This window comes from Podarcis muralis, chromosome Z (assembly GCF_964188315.1).
Source record: "Podarcis muralis chromosome Z, rPodMur119.hap1.1, whole genome shotgun sequence".
NCBI lineage: Eukaryota > Metazoa > Chordata > Lepidosauria > Squamata > Lacertidae > Podarcis > Podarcis muralis.
This window is the reverse complement of record NC_135673.1, coordinates 10,210,177-10,230,431: the sequence shown is the minus strand read 5'-3', so window position 1 is coordinate 10,230,431 and position 20,255 is coordinate 10,210,177. Positions and strand designations below refer to the sequence as shown.

General features: G+C 43.5%; 1 protein-coding gene across 2 annotated transcripts; it reads left to right on the top strand.

Annotated features, from left to right (window-relative positions):
- Window positions 1-1,257: 1,257 nt before the first annotated feature.
- On the top strand, window positions 1,258-19,680 carry PSMD5 (proteasome 26S subunit, non-ATPase 5). 2 transcript variants are annotated; one of them, XM_028714994.2, is made up of 10 exons: window positions 1,258-1,472; window positions 6,769-6,913; window positions 7,748-7,861; window positions 11,232-11,360; window positions 13,115-13,224; window positions 14,496-14,638; window positions 15,185-15,376; window positions 15,953-16,062; window positions 16,754-16,894; window positions 17,713-19,680. In XM_028714994.2, exons 1-10 carry the CDS (start codon window positions 1,288-1,290, stop codon window positions 17,968-17,970), a joined length of 1,527 nt encoding a protein of 508 aa, XP_028570827.1. In that variant the 5' UTR covers window positions 1,258-1,287; the 3' UTR covers window positions 17,971-19,680. The 2 variants fall into 2 exon arrangements, with proteins under 2 accessions (XP_028570827.1, XP_028570828.1); XM_028714995.2 differs by lacking the exon at window positions 1,258-1,472 and adding an exon at window positions 4,645-4,764.
- Window positions 19,681-20,255: the final 575 nt, after the last annotated feature.

The window sequence follows — 20,255 nt, the reverse complement described above, 5'->3', positions numbered from 1 at the left end:
CCCTTCACAGAGCTACAATTCCCAGCACCCTTAACAAATTACTCTTCCCCATGATTTTCTGGAGGGATGAAATGTGTGCTTTAAATATCTACAGTAATGCATACACAGTCAAACCTTGGCAACCGTCTTTTGATCTAGGTTTGCCCTGTTGTAAAATGGGACTTTGGGAATGCTTGATATACTTAACCAGTGGCGTAGCGTGGGGGGTGCTGGGGGGCCCGGCCACACCGGGCGCAACATCTGGGGGTTAGGGTTAGGGGGCACAAATCCACGGGTTAGGGGGCGCACATCCACGGGTTAGGGGGCGCAAATCCACAGGTTAGGGGGCGCAAATTACTTGCCTTGCCCCGGGTGCTGACAACCCACGCTACGCCACTGTACTTAACCTCTCGGTGTGTTGATTTCATAGTATCATAGAACCGTAGAGTTGGAAGGGACCCTAAGGGCCATCTAGTCCAACCCCCTGCAGTGCAGGAATATGCTGCTGTCCCACCTGGGGATCGAACCTGTGACCTTGATGTTATCAACGCTTAACGAACTAACCCATAATTTATTTTATGGATTTGCGCGTCATGTTTTAATGTAAACACTTCTTTATGATATTGATACTGCTAAATGGCGGCGGCGGGGAATTCTTCACATGCTCGGAGGCACCTTTGGGAACTCTAACATGGCTGCTTCTGTCGCTCTTTCAGGCTGCGAACATTTGCTTTTGCTGAGCGAAGAACGGAGGGCACTCAGTGCAAAGATTAACGCCACATCATTTCCGGTCACCGTCTGACCAGGGAAGAGACGACATTTATGGGGCAGGAGCTCAAACTGCCTGCCTGCAGCAGGCGGAGAACTTGTGTTTCGAGGAGCGCGTAACAACGCGAAGAATCTCGTTACTCTGTTCTAATTCGGTTCTTTCCCCCCCTTCTGTTTTCGAAATCTATATTTATATGTATAGTCGCTTTAGCCCCGCATGTCTTTCATGTGGGAACACGGAAGCGAGTCTTAAAAACTGACTCTTTTAACTCTTTACCAGGAAAAAAAAAATGAAGTGCGCCCCGCCCTCCTTCCTCCTTCAGCCAATCAGAAGCCCGAGCGCCTAAGTCACAAGGGGCTCTCAAGACATAGGAGGCGTTGCCTTTGTACCTGAGTGCTGCGGCCGTGATGAGGCGCCGGCCTTGGTTACGCGGCCGCTTCGGTTGCTAAGGACCGAAGTCTCGCGAGACTCCTTTCACTTCCTCTTCTTCCTCCGCCCCCTCCCCCAGCACACTCTTCTGCTCTCCCAGACATTCAAATATGGCGGCGCCAGAGGTGGATGAGGCGCTGTACCTGCTCGCGAGGGTCCCGCTGCTGGAGGAGCCGCTCGAGGAGCTGCGCGCTTTGCACTTGGCCTTGCTCGCCGTTCCTCTCAATGCTCTGCGGGAGCGGCGGTCCGAGCTCCCCTTGGCGGGACTCTTCGCTCTCACGGCCCGCGGGGGAAGGTGAGTGGAGAGAGATCGGGCGGTTCTTGCTTTTTATTAAGCCGCCTCGGATCCCTGTCAGGGGGGAAACAAACAATAATTTTTTTGGGGGGGGGGGAGGGAAGATGCCCGCCACGGAGAACGCGTGTTGAGATTCCTGCACTGCAGGGGGTTAGACTAGATGACCCTCGGGGGTCCCTTCCAGCTCTACATGTCTATGATTCTGTGGCGCTTAACAGACCCAGCCGCCTGTTTAAAGGTGCGTGTGTAAAGAGGGAGCGGGGATTCTATTTCTCTCTCCATTTTTGTTTATTAGATTTTTAAGAACTGCCCTCGTTAACCCAGAAGATCGCAGGACTGGTTAACAACATAAAAATAGAAAACGAGGTTGCCAAAATACACGGCAAAGCAAAGCACAAACCAATAACCGCCGCTCAGCTCCGCTCCCACAAACGTCTAATCCTCAGTGGAGGAGATCGTGCACCTTTCCGGGCTGTGTCTTTTTTCATTGCTCGGTTGCCCCTCGACTCCATGAAACTGGGCCTAAGTTGCCCATGTTTGTTAATTTCAGCAAGTTTGTTCAGGAGTAGGGCCAGCTCTGGCGATAGCCCGTTGTCTCTGAATTGCAGGGGTGTGGGTGGGGGCGAGGCGGCGACGGGAGAGAGGGGCTGGGGTGGCAAAGCTTAAGTTCTTTTATTTAGTGTATGCTTGGGTTTTTTCTGTCAGCATCACTTGGGGAAGTTCTCTTTCTATTCGCATGTTATGTTTCCTTGGTGGTGAGAGAGGTTGGGGTGGCCTAGGGTGTGGTTGATCGTCTTTGGCTGGCTGCAGTGGGATTTGTTTGTCGGGTTAAGTTAGCCATATTGAATCATATGCTGTTGGTGAGTTATGAACTCTTTCTAGTGTAAGTGGGCATTGTTATCTTGGAAGGTGTTGAGTAGGGCCACTTCTGGGGTGACTTCTAGTACATACCTGTTTAGTTATTTTGCTTATTTCTGGTATGACTGTTCACACTACTTTCTGACTGGGTCCTTGATTACTTGGTTTGGTGGGATCTGCTGGTTCAGACACAGCATATGTCTGAGAAGGCCCCACGAGGGATCATGGGGAGGAGATGTGAGGAAAAAACTGTTGTGACATTGATTTCTTGGGCAACTTGGAAGGGCTGTGGTGGGATCCAGAAATGGCAACCTGGAGCCCCACTGACCACTTAACTGCTCCATCAGCTTGGGAGCTTTTTCTGAGATGCTTGCGGGGTATGATAGCATCTTTTGTCATCTGAGCATCTTTATGAAGATGCTAATGGATCTGCCTTCCTTTGATCAGTTGTGCTTTAAGGAAAGCTCACCAGTCCTCTGATTCTTTAATATTTTCCAGCCCAGATGAATGTTAACCATAGGATCTCTCAATACAGAGGTGCCTTGGGTTACAGATGCTTCAGTTTACAGACGCTTCAGGATACAGACTCTGCTAACCCAGAAATAGTACCTCGGCTTAAGAACTTTACCTCAGGATGAGAACAGAAATTGGGCGGCGGTGTCATGGTGGCAGCAGGAGGCCCCATTAGCTAAAGAGGTACCACAGGTTAAGAACAGTTTCAGGTTAAGAATGGACCTGCAGAACAAATTAAGTTCTTAACCTGTGGTACCACTGTAGTCATCTCCTTGCAGGAGCAAGAAGCATAGGAGAATCAGATGCACCACAAGAGCATCTTGGAGGAGATGGCTTTCAAAGAGTGCTAGACAATTGCATGGACGAGATGCCTATCAAAGACAACTAGCTGTGATAGCTATGCTCAGCCTCCCCTGTTGGAGGGAGCAATGCTTCTGAAAAGCGCTTCATGGAAGCCACAGACTCCCCAAACGTGTTTCACAAGGACCCCTTGCTTCCCTTTTCTCCAGTACTTGAGGGTCGTCACGTCTCTCCAGGGATTTGACCAGAACAAAGTATATGTTGGGGAAAGGCTCCCTCCCTGCAAAGAAAATGGAGCAATCAGCAGGTGCCTGGCTCCCAGCCATGCTAGCACCAGTCTGTCTCATGAGGGTGGGGGACATGGGAAGGAAGCATTCCTATCCTGTAGGTCACTCAATTGGCATTTCCACCTACCTGAACTCTAAGCCATGGGTAGGCAAACTAAAGCCCGGGGGCCGGATCCAGCCCAATCACCTTCTAAATCCGGCCCGTAGATGGTCCGGGAATTAGCGTGTTTTTACATGAGTAGAATGTGTCCTTTTATTTAACATGTATCTCTGGGGCATAGGAATTTGTTCATCCCCCCCCTATAGTCTTGCCCCCCACAAGGTGTGAGGGACAGTGGACCGGCCCCCAGTTGAAAAAGTTTGCTGAGCCCTGCTCTAAGCCTTCCCCCCCTTGTTCTGGGCTGCCTCTCTCTCAAGGAAGATGCAAGCTGTTGCTGGAAGCCACTGGTGGGGAGAGTGTGCCTATGATTCCCAAATGTTTCAGAAGCATCTTTTTGTTCCTTAAGCTGCTTGATATAATCATAGCATGGCAGAGTTTGAAGGGATCCCAAGGGTCGTCTAGTCCAACCCCCGGCAATGCAAGGATCCTGCCCACAGCCAGCCCTGGCTCCAAACTCCAGACTTCTGGTTACCATTGCAATTCTGCATGGTGTGGAGAAAGGGGAGAGAGAAATGTGTTGCTTACACTCTCATAACACTGATATGAGATCCACACCATGCAGCCCTTTCAATAACTAAAGTCTAAAGGGCTGTCTTCACGACCCCATGGACCAGAGCATGCCAGGCACTCCTGTCTTCCACTGCCTTCCACAGTTTGGTCAAATTCATGCTGGTAGCTTCGAGAACACTGTCCAACCATCTCGTCCTCTGTCGTCCCCTTCTCCTTGTGCCCTCCATCTTTCCCAACATCAGGGTCTTTTCCAGGGAGTCTTCTCTTCTCATGAGGTGGTCGAAGTATTGGAGCCTCAGCTTCAGGATCTGTCCTTCCAGGGGGTCCTACAGTTTGCTCACCCCCATTTCCTAGGAACCAGGAATGGGAAGCTCAAGTGCTTCTAACAGTGTGGTTATAGGGAGCAGTGTGTATAAAATATTGAATGTAATAGGGTTATTAAGGTAATTGTATCAGAATTACAGTTTTATGGGAATGTTAAGGAGGGAGGGGGATAGAGAGAGTGGAATTCTGGTGGCGAGTGATGATTGGATGAGGATTTGAAAGGTAGTTTGAATGCGAGGCAGTTGAGAGGAGGGGGCGGTTGGGCAACTAACTATTCAGTTTAGGATCAGGAGTCGTCGTCATTTTTGTAATAAAGCAGAATTTGAGGCCATAAGCTCAGGTACACACGTCATCCTACAATCATTTAGTGAATCATCCATACAGTCTCCTTTAGTGAGGGTGCAGTACCTAGGATCTGGACCAAACATTGCTATTTTTTGCGCTTTCCTAGTTTCATAGGTTTATCTTCTGGTTCTAATGATGTAATAGGGGTGGGGGCTCTTTAAATACTGGGGGCTGCCGCACACTCCTTTTCTTTAAAATAATTTCCCGTCTTTTCAAAAGCACATGCATTGTCTCTTTCTTCAGGTTTGTTGTGAGACATTGGTGTTATATCAATATAGGTTTGGGAAGAAAAGAGTGGGGCAGTGCCGGATTTATGTATAGGCTACATAAATCTGCAGAATCTTAGAGATATAAATCTGTGTGCTAGGTCACTTTCACAAGGTCAGCAAAGCCCTTCAGAAATCAGACCTGTTATTGAGTTCTTGTGCAAGCTTGTACAGTTCACTTCTGGATATTTAAAGGAAAATTAGAGAAGATTTTGATAAGCTTGAGAAATGAACAAAAGCCACCTTGCCAAATGTTAACTACAAAACAAGGAGACAAAGAGTGAGGGAACCGCAAAGAAATGACAGAAGTGCACCTGATGCCTTAGATGCACTTTCTTCAAGAGATAAGTTTAGGATAAAATCCATTATTCCTATATTAGATGCACTTGAAGCCAATTTAAAAAGAAGTACTGTGTACCATCATCCTTGGCTTCACTCAATTTTGTTTATAACACTTCCATTTTCTTCTAGTTGTGAGGGTTGGGGATTGGGAGAGGCCTCGCAAGTGGAGTAGGCTAGGGTCTCTCTTCATCTAAATCCGGCCCTGGGGCAAGGTTAACATTTACCACATCTTGGGATGTGGCTTCTTGTTGTTGTTATTATTTTTAAAAGTTTATATTTTAATTTTAAAACACCTTGTAGCTCCAACCATTTTTAACCCACCAAGGTGGCTTTGGGGGCATTTTTTTTTGTTAGAAGTTTTTTTTGAAGGTGACATGAATTTTAATTTGTTTTAGTCTATTTTATTGCTGTTCTAACATTCTGTATGTTTTAGATTATTGTTTGTATATTTTCTAGTGGTGATTATATTGTTTTACCTTCCTTTGTAAACCACTTAGAGGCTTTCCCCCCTTACATAATCAAATGGTATGTACATTTCATGAATAAATAAGAATAAATTAGTGATACAAGATACAGAGGCTTCAGGTTGCGTTTTTTCAGACCCCTCGAAACCCGGAAGTACTGAAACGGGTTACTTCCGGGTTTTGGGAGTTGTACATGCGCAGAAGCGCTAAATCGCGCTTGCGCAGAAGCGCCAAATCACAACCCGCGCATGCGCAGAAGCGCCACTGCGGGTTGTGAACATGCATCTTGCACGGATCACGTTCGCAACCCGAGCGTCCACTGTAATAAATGTAAGCAAATGACTAGCCACTCTGAAACTTCACATTATTATAAACAAGAATATCACAGATTTTAATTGGTGCTTTTAAAAAGAGCAAATTTTGGTGCTGAATTAATAAGCCTGGACAGGGTGTTAATTTACAGTAGTACCTCGTGTTATGGACGGGATCCATTCCGGAGGCCTGTCCGTAACGTGAAATGCCCGTAACTCGAAGTGCTGTGTCTGTACAGGCGTGTGGCATGATTTGGCGCTTCTGCGTATGTGCGAAGCGCAATTCAGCACTTCTGCGCAGGTGTGAGCGGTGAAACCCAGAAGTAACCCATTCTGGTACTTCCAGGTTGCCACGGGACGTAACGCGGAAAGACGCAACATGAAGCGCACACGACATGAGGTATCACTGTACTCTGGATACCATTACAGAAAGGGGTCTTGTTTCTTGTACTTTCTTACCTTTTCTTTTGAATCAGTAATCCCATTAGTGGATTTTGGTAAAGAAGCAGATACCCACATATTAAACTATTTGGGGTTGTAATGGTGTTTTTGTGTGTGTGTTTTTTTTGGTTTTTAGAAAGCCTTTCAACTAACTTATTTTTTCCCTTCAAAACAGTGAGCAGATCTCTTTATGTGTTTCCATCCTGGAGCGGTTACTGCAGATCATGGATCCCTTGTATGTAATCCAAAACTTTGGTGAAGAACTTCAGAAAGGGCTCTTCCATCCAGATAATTCAGTCAAAATTCTAACAATAGCTCAGGTATGCTTGATTACTTGTCTGTTAAAATGACATTTTTGGAGATCTTTATCAGGGAGGAGGAGATTTCTTATTTATAATGTACATACATATACATTAGGGCTCTGCACAGGATTTGGCGAGTCCTAAGCCAAATCAGGCAAATTTGGAAGGCTCTGGATGGGTTGGGACACATCCATGGATTTCTGTGAGTTGGGTTTAATGACCCTGAGCAACCTGTGACTTTCAGAGGACATCAGCCAGGAGGGAGAACCAGGCTAGGGGTGCAAATCTTAATGACTCCTTAAAATTTGTATGGCTGGTGTTTGGATCATGAATTTAATAGATTTATATTTGCTAAGCTTGCATAGGAATAAAGTAGTTCTCAGGATAAACCATTCTGTGGATGTTGTTTTTAGATGATCCACACACTTGTTGCAGAAGCTATCATTGGGTGGTACAGATTTTTTTAAGTGCTCCAGGTAGTTTTTTTTGGGGGGGGGGCAGCTTTAATTTTTTTCAATCCAATCAGTGGATTAGCAAAAGCAGTTTGGGGCATTCTAGGCCTCTTCACATAGAGGGAGTGGATAAAACTTTCCTCTGTCTGCATATCACTCTCCTTAAAAAAAACCCCCAACAACAACAAAGTGAGAGGAGCAAATGTATAACCCTTCCCTTCAGTTTATTTTTATTCACTAGTTCCTTAAAATGATACAACTCTTCAACATTTTCTTTGTTTAAAAAGGCTGGTAGTGGGGGGTCGGAATGGAAGGAACCTTTATTTAACTACTTAAACTTGTGCACTGAGTAGTTGTTGGAAACTGCCTAATGCCTTTCAACGCCACGTTGACTCTGTAGGTTGGAAAGATAGTTGAAGATTCCAGTGCTGCCAGAGAAATCCTCAACACTCCTGAGTTGCTGAGGCAGGTCATTTATTGCATTGCTGATGAGAAACTAGCAGTGGCAAAAGAGGTAAGAGCTTTAAACTGGAGCCAGTTTAACAGCAGCTGGCTACAGAGCCTTCAGCATAATCATCAAGTGGGTGAGGTTCCTCTGATGTCAGCGCAAAACTGAGCCTTCAGCGTTATTGGCCCAGCCATGGGTGGGCAGTGCTCTTACATTAGAGCTTTACCAGCTGTTTCTGTAGGAATATTTAAATGCATGCTGAAGGCTTTTTGCGCTGTCAGACTTATGCAGATAATTAAGGAGGGAATGTAATAATTAGCTGGTGATCTGTGGTTTTAATTTTGTGTGGTTTGTGTAAAACTTAAAACCGATCTGATACTTTTGATGACATTGTGGTACAGTGGTACCTCAGGTTACATATGCTTCAGGTTACAGACGCTTCAGGTTAAAGACTCCGCTAACCCAGAAATCGTACCTCGGGTTAAGAACTTTGCTTCAGGATGAGAACAGAAATCGTGCTCTGGCAGCGCGGCAGCAGCAGGAGGCCCCATTAGCTAAAGTGGTGCTTCAGGTTAAGAACAGTTTCAGGTTAGGAACGGACCTCCGGAACGAATTAAGTTCTTAACCCGAGGTACCACTGTATTTTAAGTATTTTATAAATAAATAAAGCACAGGCTTGCAAATACCACTTGCCTGGTTGCCCTTGATGAGCAAGGATGGGTTCCTGGTGACCTGTCAGGAAAGGTTTTGTGAATCAGAGCAGCTGTTGCCACAAAACAGGCAAACTCTTCTGGTTACAAACTTGCAGGTTTGTGTATGATAGTTTTAAAAAATTGATTTTTAATTTCAAGTAGCTAAACATACCATACAAGGAATGAAGATCTTTGTAGTTGTACAGAAAAGAAAGCAAAATAGTAGCTGATGGTTGTAGTTTTAGATGTTCCAAAAAAGGCAATCAAATGAAAGTGCTTCTCCATAAGTTTCCATGAGTCAATGGAGGGTGCAAACCATGTTTGATTATCTTCATCAATTAATAAAAGGATACTGTATCATCTAGAAGGTGTGTATCTTTCTCTTCCAGATCAATATTCCTTTAGTGAAATGGTTAATTTGTCCATAAGCACAGTGTCCCATACAGTGGTGCCTCGCAAGACGAAATTAATTTGTTCTGCAAGTTTTGTCGTCTTGCGATTTTTTTCGTCTTGCGAAGCACGGTGTCGGGAAAGTTTTAGAAAAGCTTCAAAAATACCAAAGTCTTTAAAAACCTCAAAAAAGGCTACCACACCGCATGCTACGAGTTGCTCCTCGAAGTCAAGTCGCAACTGTATTAATGGTGTTAAGAAAAAGGAAACAAATTTGCAAGACGTTTCCGTCTTGCGAAGCAAGCCCATAGGGAAAATCGTCTTGCGAAGCAGCTCAAAAAACAAAAAACCCTTTCGTCTAGTGAGTTTTTTGTCTTGCGAGGCATTCGTCTTGCGAGGTACCACTGTACTTGCGAAATCCAGGCTTCAGAAAGATTTGTATTTAAAGTTTTCCATGTTTTGCAATCACTAATCTGGCTGCAGTTAATAAATGGAGGATGACATCTTTATTGGTTAGGTTGTTAATCTGACCAGTAAAATAATGTAGGACTATTTTTTTATTTGGCTGTAGCAATTATCCCCTCATTTGATTACTTGTTTGAAAATCTGTTTCCCAAAAGGGAATAATTTTTGGGCAAAAACACCACATATGTACTAGAGCAGTGTTCCCCAACCTTGGGCCTCCAGCTGTTTTTGGACTACAGTTCCCATCATCCTTGACCACTGGTCTTGCTAGCGAGGGATGATGGGAGTTGTAGTCCAAAAACAGCTGGAGGCCCAAGGTTGGGGAACACTGTACTAGAGAACCATTCTTACCAGCAAAGGTTGGATGAGTTATGATTAATTCTATATAATCTGGCTGGGCACAGGTACCAGCGATGTACTATGTTTAAAGCATTTTCTAATTGAGATGGATCCAAATGGTAGTTCCTAGAGTTGTTCCTCTAATTCTTCTCCAGAATCTTTCCCCCATTTTTGTCTTAATGAAGTTAGAGGAAGGTTAACCTATTGTGTGAGGATTTTATATAGTTGGGAGATGATTCCCTTTCCCAGTGGGTTGCTTGAGTTGAGTAACTGCCAAAACTATTTAAGCTGTATAATGCCTAAGTTTTGACTGATTTTGAAAATGTATAACCTGGTGTATCTCCCAATATAACTTTGCCTTACTTAATGTAAAAGTTTCATCCAGAAATTGTTCTTGTTGAGTATTAGGAACATAATGCAGGCCAGGAGTAGACCTTTGAGGAAGATAAACAAAGCACTTAGTATACAGTGGTACCTCGGGTTAAGTACTTAATTCGTTCCGGAGGTCCGTTCTTAACCTGAAACTGTTCTTAACCTGAAGCACCACTTTAGCTAATGGGGCCTCCTGCTGCCGCCGTGCCGCCGGAGCACTATTTCTGTTCTCATCCTGAAGCAAAGTTCTTAACCTGAAGCACTATTTCTGGGTTAGCGGAGTCTGTAACCTGAAGCGTATGTAACCCGTGGTACCACTGTATATTTTAATTGAAAATCAATTTTGGGAGAAATCTCGATTGCTGATCCTCTACTTTTGGAAATAACTTGTAAAAAGTACAAATCTCCACCACTTGGGAGGAAGGTTTTTGTATCAGTATGGCATTTCATTTATTTTAATGTTTCTGTTATTTGCTTGTTTGTTTGTTTTCGTCTGGGTTATCTTTATTTGACTTAGCCAGGCCATTTACATTCCAAATCATTGCAGTTTAGTGTGGCATTCTATGGCCAGTTTAAAATTATGTGGCATATAACAGGCAATATTCCTTCAGCGCACAATAAAGATGCTCTGAATTCCAAAAGGGATTAACTTTTGGAACTCTGCCTCCCTAATCACAACCTTGCTAACAGAAAAATCCCTACATCTAGAAACTCCTTCATAAATTATTAGGAGTTTGAATGGGTAACCCCATCAGCACCCTATGTCTACTTCACAGACTGCTGTGATGTAAATTTTAAGTTCACATCTGCACTGCAGCGTTTGTATGCAGAGATCTTGCTAGATGTTTATCATTGAACTTTCTATTATGATTTTTTCCAGTGTTTTGCTTTTGGGGAAGGAAGCAGCAGGAGATCAAATCACCACCTTATTTTGATGGTGTCACTGCCCCATCCTTCCCTGAATTCTTGAGGGTAGGGGGAGCTAAACATCCAAATAAATGTGTGAACATCCATTTGCAGAGGCTGCCTTGGGTACCATGTGTCTGGAAAACATAACACCTGAAGCACTTAAACATTGACATTTAGAGGTAGAATTCTGCAACTGAAATCTAATTTTGTGTCTAATTCTGCTGTCTATTTTTCTCCAGTTCACATAGCTATTCCCCTTTGTTTTCTAGGCCATCACGTCACTGACAAAGGTAGCAAAAACTGCAGAGAGCTTGGAGGCACTGCTTGCGGGCAACTTGCTAGTTGACTTGAAAAATGTCATGACCAGGAGTGACATTGTTCGCTGCCGTGTGTATGAGGTAAGCATCCCTTTTCCCTTAGTGTTCTAGCTGCCCCTTTAATTCTAATTCATTGGGTGGGGAGCCTCTGGCAGTTTTTGCCAGCCATGCCAACTTGTCACTTGTCTGCCAGCATGTGACATCAGATGTGGAATATCCACAGCTGCCAAGAAAAGATTGGGAATGCAGTTAGCTAAGTGTTTCTCAAACTTGGGTCTCCAGCTGTTGTTGGACTACAGCTCCCATCATCCCTGACCACTGGTCCTGCTAGCTAGGGATGGTTGGAGTAGTAGACAAACAACAGCTGGGGATCCAAGTTTGAGAAACACTTAATTAGCTGCTTAGGAGATTCCCAAGGGCAAGATAGATAGGCATTTGGCCCTTGCCCTGGACCTAAGATTCCCTGCCCCTCAAATATAGCAGAAGTACAAATTGGACTAATAGCATTAAACTTCACAAGTTTCTGTGTAGTATTGCTTAGAATCACCTGGGTGAGTCTCTGGACCGATCTGGTTTTACATTAACACATGGCTAAACTGGGTGCAGTCTTCCTCAATTTCCCTGGAGGCTTAAGTGAGTTAGTTATCTTACCTACAGTTATTTTTATTATCATAACACTGGCAGCTCTTCCATCCCATTTATTCCCATGGGAACATGATTGTCTTAAAGCTTATATTGGGTTCATGTTGTCTTGCCTCCATGCCTAATTGCATCTTCCTTCCTCAAATGGGAGACACTCATTGTCAATAGCTTGTGCCCTGATACATGTTGCTAATAGTCCCATTGGCAGTTGCTCTAAATAATGTGATCTGAGCAGGTCATGATGCTCTTTTACTGCCTACAGGGTATGGTTGTACCCTGAACAACCCTGAACCCTCAACTGGAGTTATGAGGATTGACTTGGTCCATGGTACCAGGCATGTACAGACAGTAGTCTGCCTCAAAATGCCTGCATCCTGCCTTTCTGCCTCACAATGTGGCACAAAAGGTGACTCTCAGAAGATCCTGCAGTAAAATATAAACAAAAAATAAGCAAAAGATATGGATGGATGAATCCAGTCTCTGTTCTGTGTCTCTTTTCTATGCAGTCAATCTTAAGTCCATTCCTTCCCATCTCTGCACTAATATGTGACCTTTATTATGGAAAATTCACATGAAAATCCTACAAGATATTCTGAAAGCTGCTATTAAGATCCCACCCCCCTCGGTCTTTTTAGTGTGCTGGTGCAACCACCACCACCTGAAGGGGATCACACTGAGATTGCATGCCCCCTCTTTATGAATATGATTGTGTGTGTAAATGTTGCTGTATCCACTTGTGCTGTATTGTTTTTAAATGCAATGTTCTGTAAAATAAACCACAATAGGCCAATGCTTGTTATTGTTAATCCTTTAATGTGAAGTTATGATGCTATGAAATAAAACACATTTATATAGGTAAATAAACAATGGGGCTACAGATGCCCCTTGGAACAATTGGACGCTATGGGGAACATTGTTCCAGGGTGTGGAGGTGGCAGTGGCCTCCCCATAGGCCCATGATATATTGGTCATGATATATGATGATGATTCCTTTTAAGTCCTGTTGCAGCCACCACAAGGCTTGTAGCTATGACTTGAACGTTGCTACAGCCTCATTCAGTGAGTGAAGTTATAAGTGGAGCAAGCACAATTTCATGCATGAATGGCATATAGTGTGTGTTTGTTGTAGGTGTTCTGTTTTTTTAAAAAAGAAATAAATCTAAGTGTCCTTTTCTCCTGTGCTTCTGTCTTAGTTGGTTATCAATATCTCCTTGGTGTCGGCAGATTCATTGAATTACTGCGTGAACAGCGGATTAATATCAGAGCTGATCGGGGAGCTGACGGGGAATGATGTGCTTCTCAGGTGTGTGGCAGAAGCAGTCGTGGGCACTCATTAGATTGTTTCATATTATGTATGGCTTTGGAGTAATTCTGCTTCTATTGAGTTAGTAGAAGGTTTTATTTCTTGGCATGCCAGAGTTTTGAGAGCTGTGCACATTTGTGCATGTACCCAAACCCTGCATGCTTTGCCTCTTGCCTGTCTCTGCCCTGATTCATACATTCATACTTTGGATACAAAAGCTGAGGCTGCTGAAGTGGCTGGAAGCTGTGAATCCTGGAAGACCTGCTGTCTGTCTTGCAGGCCTTTTTCCCACTTGGTCTGGGAGGGTGGGTCCCTGACTGACTGACTCCAGCTACAAAAGCTGAGACTGCTAAACAGACTCTAGAGCGGGGTATTGTTGCTGTTACTGATACTAAATTTTGTATCTTTACTTTAGATAGATTGATTTCACTGTGTACACTTTAATATTTATTGTTTAAGGCTACATTTTGTAATATTTTTATACTTGTAAGCTGCTTTGAGCATGGTTTCAACTTAAGAAATGTGGCATACAAATAAAATGATTGATTGTTTGATTGATCCAGTGCTTACGTGCTAGAGGAGCAAGAAAGTAGCCTTCCCTTCTTACCACGCAGCTCGAAATATCTCAGCACAATAGTGCCTAATCATGCAGGGGCTTTCTTTGCACAGTTTTTCTTCCTCTCGCCATACAATCAGAAACTCAGGGTGGCTAAGAACCAATTGTTAAACTATCACAAAAAACCCATCATTAAAACCACAAAGCCATAACAGTGATTCAGCAGTGAATAATACCAGTAAAACTGCTCAAAAACTAGTTTTACCTCATTATTACAAATGCATGGCTAGTATAAAAATACGCAGTGCCTCCCTTCCACCTCCTACTTCTCAGACATGTCTTGTCTCAAACAGCAGAGGCTTCAGAGATGAGATGGCACAGTCTACTCAATTTGTTAGACTTAGAGCAGCTGCACTTGGGCTTCTTGCCTTGAGCTGTCAGCTTAGTAGCTATTTTACCAGGTTGCTATTTAACTGGGAGGCTTTATATCTGAATATGCTTATAATTTTGTCTTCTTCTTTCCTTTTATACTCTGTCCTGGTTTGTAAGCCTGAGGGCAGGGCCTGTGCCACTTAAAACAGAAAACTTTGGCACAGTACCTATAAAGCGTTACCAGTTAATTAAGTAGTAGTCTCCTCCAGGAATTAATGATGGACTGTTTTGAGGATGAAAGGAATCTTAAACGATACACCTGCATGTTCTGTCTATGTTGCAGAGCTACGTGTATAGAGATGGTGACCTCTCTCGCCCATATTTACCACGGACGCCAATATCTCGCCCAACAAGGAATCATTGATAAGATTTCCAACATAATCATTGGGGCTGATTCTGATCCCTTCTCAAGCTTCTACTTGCCAGGTGATTTAAAAAGTTTTCCTTCTTGGCATGATTTTACTTTGGTAATTTTTTTAAAAAATTCACTATTTAGTTCAGGGACGGGCAGCCTCTGGCCCATGAGCCAGATTCGATCTCCTAGGCCTCCTTGTTTGGCCTTCCAGGCTGTTCTCCCCAAACTGTGCCTACCTGCCCCATACCGAACAACAGCAGGTAGAGACATGGCTAGAGCAGCCCAGAGGAAAGCAGGTTTGAGTTTAACCCTGGTGACTTTGAGATAGAATGCGTTGGAAGAATAGTAGGCCTTGGACCCTGAGTTGCCCACCCCCAATCCTAGACTTAAGTTTACTCTGACAGGTGACATTGTACTAAAAACGTGTCTGCTTGGCATGTAAAACAAAACCTCCCGGCCTTGACCATCTGGTCCTTTTTGTTTTTGGTAGGCTTTCTCTTCACTACATGCATTGCTTGTGCACAATGTCCCGGCCTGTCTTTATTTCTCTTTCCAGATGCTATGTTCCATGTATGGTGTGACGAAACTCCTGTTGTTTTGTTTTCTGGTTTTTTCAGGCTTTGTGAAATTTTTTGGCAACTTGGCTATTGTTGACAGTCCTCAGCAGTTATGTGAGCGTTACCCCGCATTTGTGGAGAAAGTATTCAGCATGGCAGAAAGCCAAGACCCAACCATGTTTGGCGTGGCAGTGGACACACTTGGGATCTTGGGGTCAACTGTGGAAGGGAAGCTAGTGTTACAGAAGAAGGGTCTGTACAACATTTGTCTGTATGTGTAGCTATAATCATATTGGTCTGAAGAGTTTGTCACAGGAATGTAGGAAGGCTATAAATGTACCCTGCATAATTCTAAACTTCAGTTTGAAAGGAGGTTTGATTGGAAGTGGGAAAATGATTCATCTTAAGTACAAGGGTTGCTAATGAATGTGATAGTCTCTGGAGGGAGGAATAGGGAATCTGTCAGCCTCCAGGTGTTGCTGGCATTGGCCATGCTGGCTGGGACACATGGCTGGCAGAACCTTCTTCAGTGTTGCTGCTATCATAGCATAAGCAGCTAGGCTGTGGAGGGAGAGTCAAAACATGGTTTAAAACTTGGTTTTAAGATCTGGAGCAACTTTATTGACAAACTGTGGTTAGAGATTTTCTGGTTTTAGTTGTAACTCAAGCAACAGATCCATGTCCACAGGCAAAAATGATTGTTAATTCAAGATATTACTCTCCAAAGCCGGTATTGTCTAATACTGGGCTTGATGGAGAAATAGTCTGGTCTCTGTATAAGGCAACTTCCTATGTAATGGAAAGCTTAAAAAAAGTTTGTCTTCCCAGGGAGTAGATTTCATCATGTGCTAAACAGAATAGGACATCAAGCCAAGAATGCCCCGACAGAGATGAGAGTCCGGTGTCTTGAGGCAATTTCATCTCTTTTGTATCTGCAGGTAAGTTTTATGGAATTGAAAACATTCTGTTTCTTATGAAAAATGGAGCATTAAAGGTTTCAATCAGCCCTTGGAAGAAAGCAATAACAATTGGGTAGCTTTCTGCATCTGTGATATCCACTAGTGATGTGTTAAAGCAAGAGAACTATAACTCACATTTTTTCTGACTTGCTTGTCAGCCTTTCAGACTTATCAAAAGTATGAACAAAAATTAAGTGCTTCGAGAGTTTATTGAACGTTATGGTTCTGTATAATACTTTTAAAAGATAAATAAACAGTTAAAGGAAAAAAATGTTGTGTTTCCACTCAACTTCAAACATTTGTGCACAGAACAAATCAGTGTCTGAAATGTGCATTTACAGACTTGCTTAAAAGCAGAATGTGACTATGCTGCCTTTGTTATAAAGGTTTTGCATGCATGGAAGTTTTGCACACTTCATGTGTGCAGGTGGAGTAAATTGTAGGATGGCTGAGGGTGATGTGTTCCTTTGACCTAGGCACAGCCAACGTGGTGCCTTCCAGATATTGGACTACAACTCCCATCATCCCATCCACACTTTTGGCCATGGTCTGATGAGAATTGAGTCCTACAACATATGGAGGGTACCACGTTGACCATCCTTATTTTTTCCCTCAAGACAGTAAATTATCGGCTGCATTTGCAAACTCATTTGCTATATTTTACATACAGCCAGACCAGCAGACAGAAGACCACCTGGGCATGACAGAATCCTGGTTCTCCTCTCTGTCCAGCCAGCCCTTGGAACTCTTCAGGAGCATCAGTACCCAGCCCTTCCCTGATCTCCACTGTGGTGCCTTAAAGGTCTTCACTGTAAGTGCTTTTTCACAACAGAGACCTGTCTGATTGAATGAATGTACCTAATAGTCCTTTTGAGAGAGCTTGGAAACCACAGCACTACCCAAGCCCATTGTTTGAGTTGTCTAGTCCTTGCAGATTTAATGAAATCCTGTATGGGACACCAGACTTTGAGGAATCTGGAGCTCTGCTCAGACTGTACCTTTCAGTTGATTTAACTGTGAGATAAAAGCAGAGCTGATACTGAATGAACTGGCATTAAGTAAATGGGCTGTAGGAGAAAGTCTTTGTCTGCTGTAGGCATGCAGGTTGTCTTCAGTGGCAAAGGTGGGAAACTGGTGGCCATCCAGATGCTGTTGGACTCCACCCCCCATCATCCCTGGCTATTGGCTATGCTGGCTGAGGCTGAAGAGAACTGGAGTCCAACAACATGTGGAGGGCCACAGGTTTCCTATCCCTGAGCTAAGATCCACCCCAGGATTTCACATGATTAATGCTGGCTACGATTAGGACATCTATCTCTAATTCTTCTTGATCTGTGTTCTGCCCATGGTGAAGGTGAGTTGAAGTCACCCAGGCTCTAGATCAGTGTTCCCCATGAAGTGTGTTGGACTTGTTTCATGTTTTCTGAAGAAAATCAAGAACATTGCTATGATGTATTAAGTTTGTTCTCATCCAGGCTGAATTGCTGTTGGTGGTTTTGTTTTGCTGCTGCTATATTTTACTTTTAAATGGTTGTTTTAGTAGGAGCATTCACTGCCCTGGAAATCCAATTTTTGGAATAGAAGAGCAGGAATAATGTCTTAAATCTTTCTCTTTTGTTAATGCTGTAGGCCATTGCTAGTCAACCTTGGGCCCAGAGGATGATGCTCAGTAGTCCAGGCTTTGTGGAATACATCGTAGACAGATCAGTGGAACCAGACAAATCTTCAAAGGAGGCCAAATACGAACTTGTGAAGGCTCTGGCCAATTCAAAGACCATCGCTGAAATCTTTGGAAACCAGCATTACTTGAGGCTCAGGGCATACCTGCGCGAAGGGCCTTATTATGTCAAGGCTGTTTCGACCACAGCTGTGGAAGGAGCTGAATAACATTGGAACAGCTGCTCTCTGGTGATGATGGACTTCTGGATAGGATTTCGCTTTGGATGTGGAGGGGGGAAAATATCTGAGGAAGGAATTGGTTTGGTCATTTTTTTCCCTGCATTTCTAACTCAGAAATTTCACATAGCTGGGAAATAATGTTGAGGACCACGTTAAGGACTATGCCAGTCAGGTTTATCCTTATTTAAGAGTTGATGCTTAGTCAGAAGCTGGCATAGGGCCTACAAATCATGGGATCCTTTTATAAACAGTGGTTTTTCTGCCTTCTGTTAATTCCTCAGTGAGAGATGCATTGTTAACATGGTTGAACACCACAAGGTAGCCAAAACTCCTACAAGTGGTGAAAACAGTGCAGCGGTGTGTGTGTTTTGAGTCTTTTGGCCTTGATCTTAAATGCTTTGCCTGTACTTCATTGATGCTTCCTCCAGCATATAAATTGCCCCAATTGTTGTTTACAGGAAAGGTGAGCAAACACTTTAAAATATTGGACCTTTGAAGGGCAGAGGGAGAGATTTGGCTGCTACAGGTGCCAAATGGGAAGGTTGCTGGGTTGTTCCAATTCAGATTGTAGTGAGGAATGCTCCCTGACATAAAATAAAGGTCTAGAAGGCTAGACTACGATCTCCTGGCATCCTGGCTCTTACAGGAAATCAGGAGGATTTTCTCCACTGTGTGCAGTGTGAACTGGTACAGCCCAGTAACAAAAATCACATGACTGGGGGTTATTATTATTGTTGTTGTTGTTATTATTGTTATTATTACTTCTTATCCATCTTTAGCTTTTCTACCAAGTGCCGTAGTGTCTTAGACAGGGACACCACCAGAAGGTGTTAGTATGAGTGAACTTCAAAGGGTAACACTTTCTGCAGAGGGACCAAAGCTTTGAGGTGAAGTGATCTGGGTTTATTTTCACCACTACCTTCAGAGGTCGAGCAATTTTTCTCCATCCCATGCTATTTAGAAAAATCAATCCTTCAGGACTTCCTGGGAGGAGCTTGTCCAGGTCTGTCACAGCTCTCAGGAGCTTCCGGTAGAGCTCTGAAAGTCACTATTAAGTGGTGTTCAACAGCAGATTTGTTTGCAGTCTTATTTCTGCAGTCAGATAACAGGGAATTAATCTCCAGAAACTCTGGAGTGGAATGTCCACCAATGAGGGGTAGAGAAATCCTGTTGGGTGCATGATCTGGGAGTGGGAAAGAATTTCAACACTGGCCCAAGGAGCACTTAAAATGCTGAGATTATTCCAGTGAAAAGACCTGCCATTCCCCCTTTCCTTCTGTTTTTTAACTACCTTTGAAGCTACATCTATAAATTAATTCAGAAGTTATTTACACATCCATTTAAGTGCTCATGCGAAATATGACCTGAGGACTGATTTAAGAGGAGTTATTAGTGAAGGTGCTTGCTAGGAAATAAGCAGAAAGTGTGTTTTGAACTATAAATCAAAATATACACAGACAAGAGATTCTCTCTCAGAGGTTTTCTCTTGGGCTTGTTCTGTGGTTTCTTTGAGCCCCTGCTATGATTTATGTCACTAGAAACAAAAAAGACTTGTGTGGTTCTATTAGTACTGTTTTGTGAAAGCTGTTTCACACTGTACAGCCAGGATGGGGAAAACTTAATAGGTTCAATTGTTTGAAGTATGTCTGCCCAATTATGCTTTGTGGCTCATTTGAAATAAAGAGATTTAGTTGACTATTTTCAGTCTGAACATGAAAATGATGCTCTTAACATGAAAAAGTGGGCCAGACAAGACTGGAATACATATGAAAACACAGCTGCTCAACTAGTGATTCATCTTGAGAGAGGAGAATTCTTTAAAATTTAAGAGCAACTTTACACAAAGAGCTACAGTTTTAATATAAGTGAACTGATTTGCTCAATTGACCCAGAGGACAATCTTCTCTATGGATGATGAACTGATGCCCTCCTAGATGTTGTGTTATAGCTCCCATCATCCATGTCCATTGACCATGCTGTCTGGAACTAATGGGAGTTGGCCTCCTCAACCTCATCTAGAGGGCTGCACAAGATCCCCATTTCTAATCTTGCTCTGCTTCTGATAAGTCACCTACCACAACCTTGGATCCCTAGATATCATTGGACTGCAGTTCTCATTCCTCCTGCCCATTGAGGGATACTGGCCTAAGATGAGGGAGTTGAAGTCCAGCAACATCTGAGGACCCAGGGTTGGGAAAGGCTGACTTACCAGATGCCACTGAATTTTGCAAGAAAGTGTAAAAGCAACAACAGCCTCCCCTGTTCTTGATTGT

Bases quoted from the DNA above. Each gene is read 5' to 3' on its own strand.
- PSMD5 (XM_028714994.2), top strand. From the start codon at position 1,288: ATGGCGGCGCCAGAGGTGGATGAGGCGCTGTACCTGCTCGCGAGGGTC. The intron at 1,473-6,768 runs GTGAGTGGAGAG...CCTTCAAAACAG, and splicing joins CTCACGGCCCGCGGGGGAAG to TGAGCAGATCTCTTTATGTG. The intron at 11,361-13,114 runs GTAAGCATCCCT...CTTCTGTCTTAG, and splicing joins TTCGCTGCCGTGTGTATGAG to TTGGTTATCAATATCTCCTT.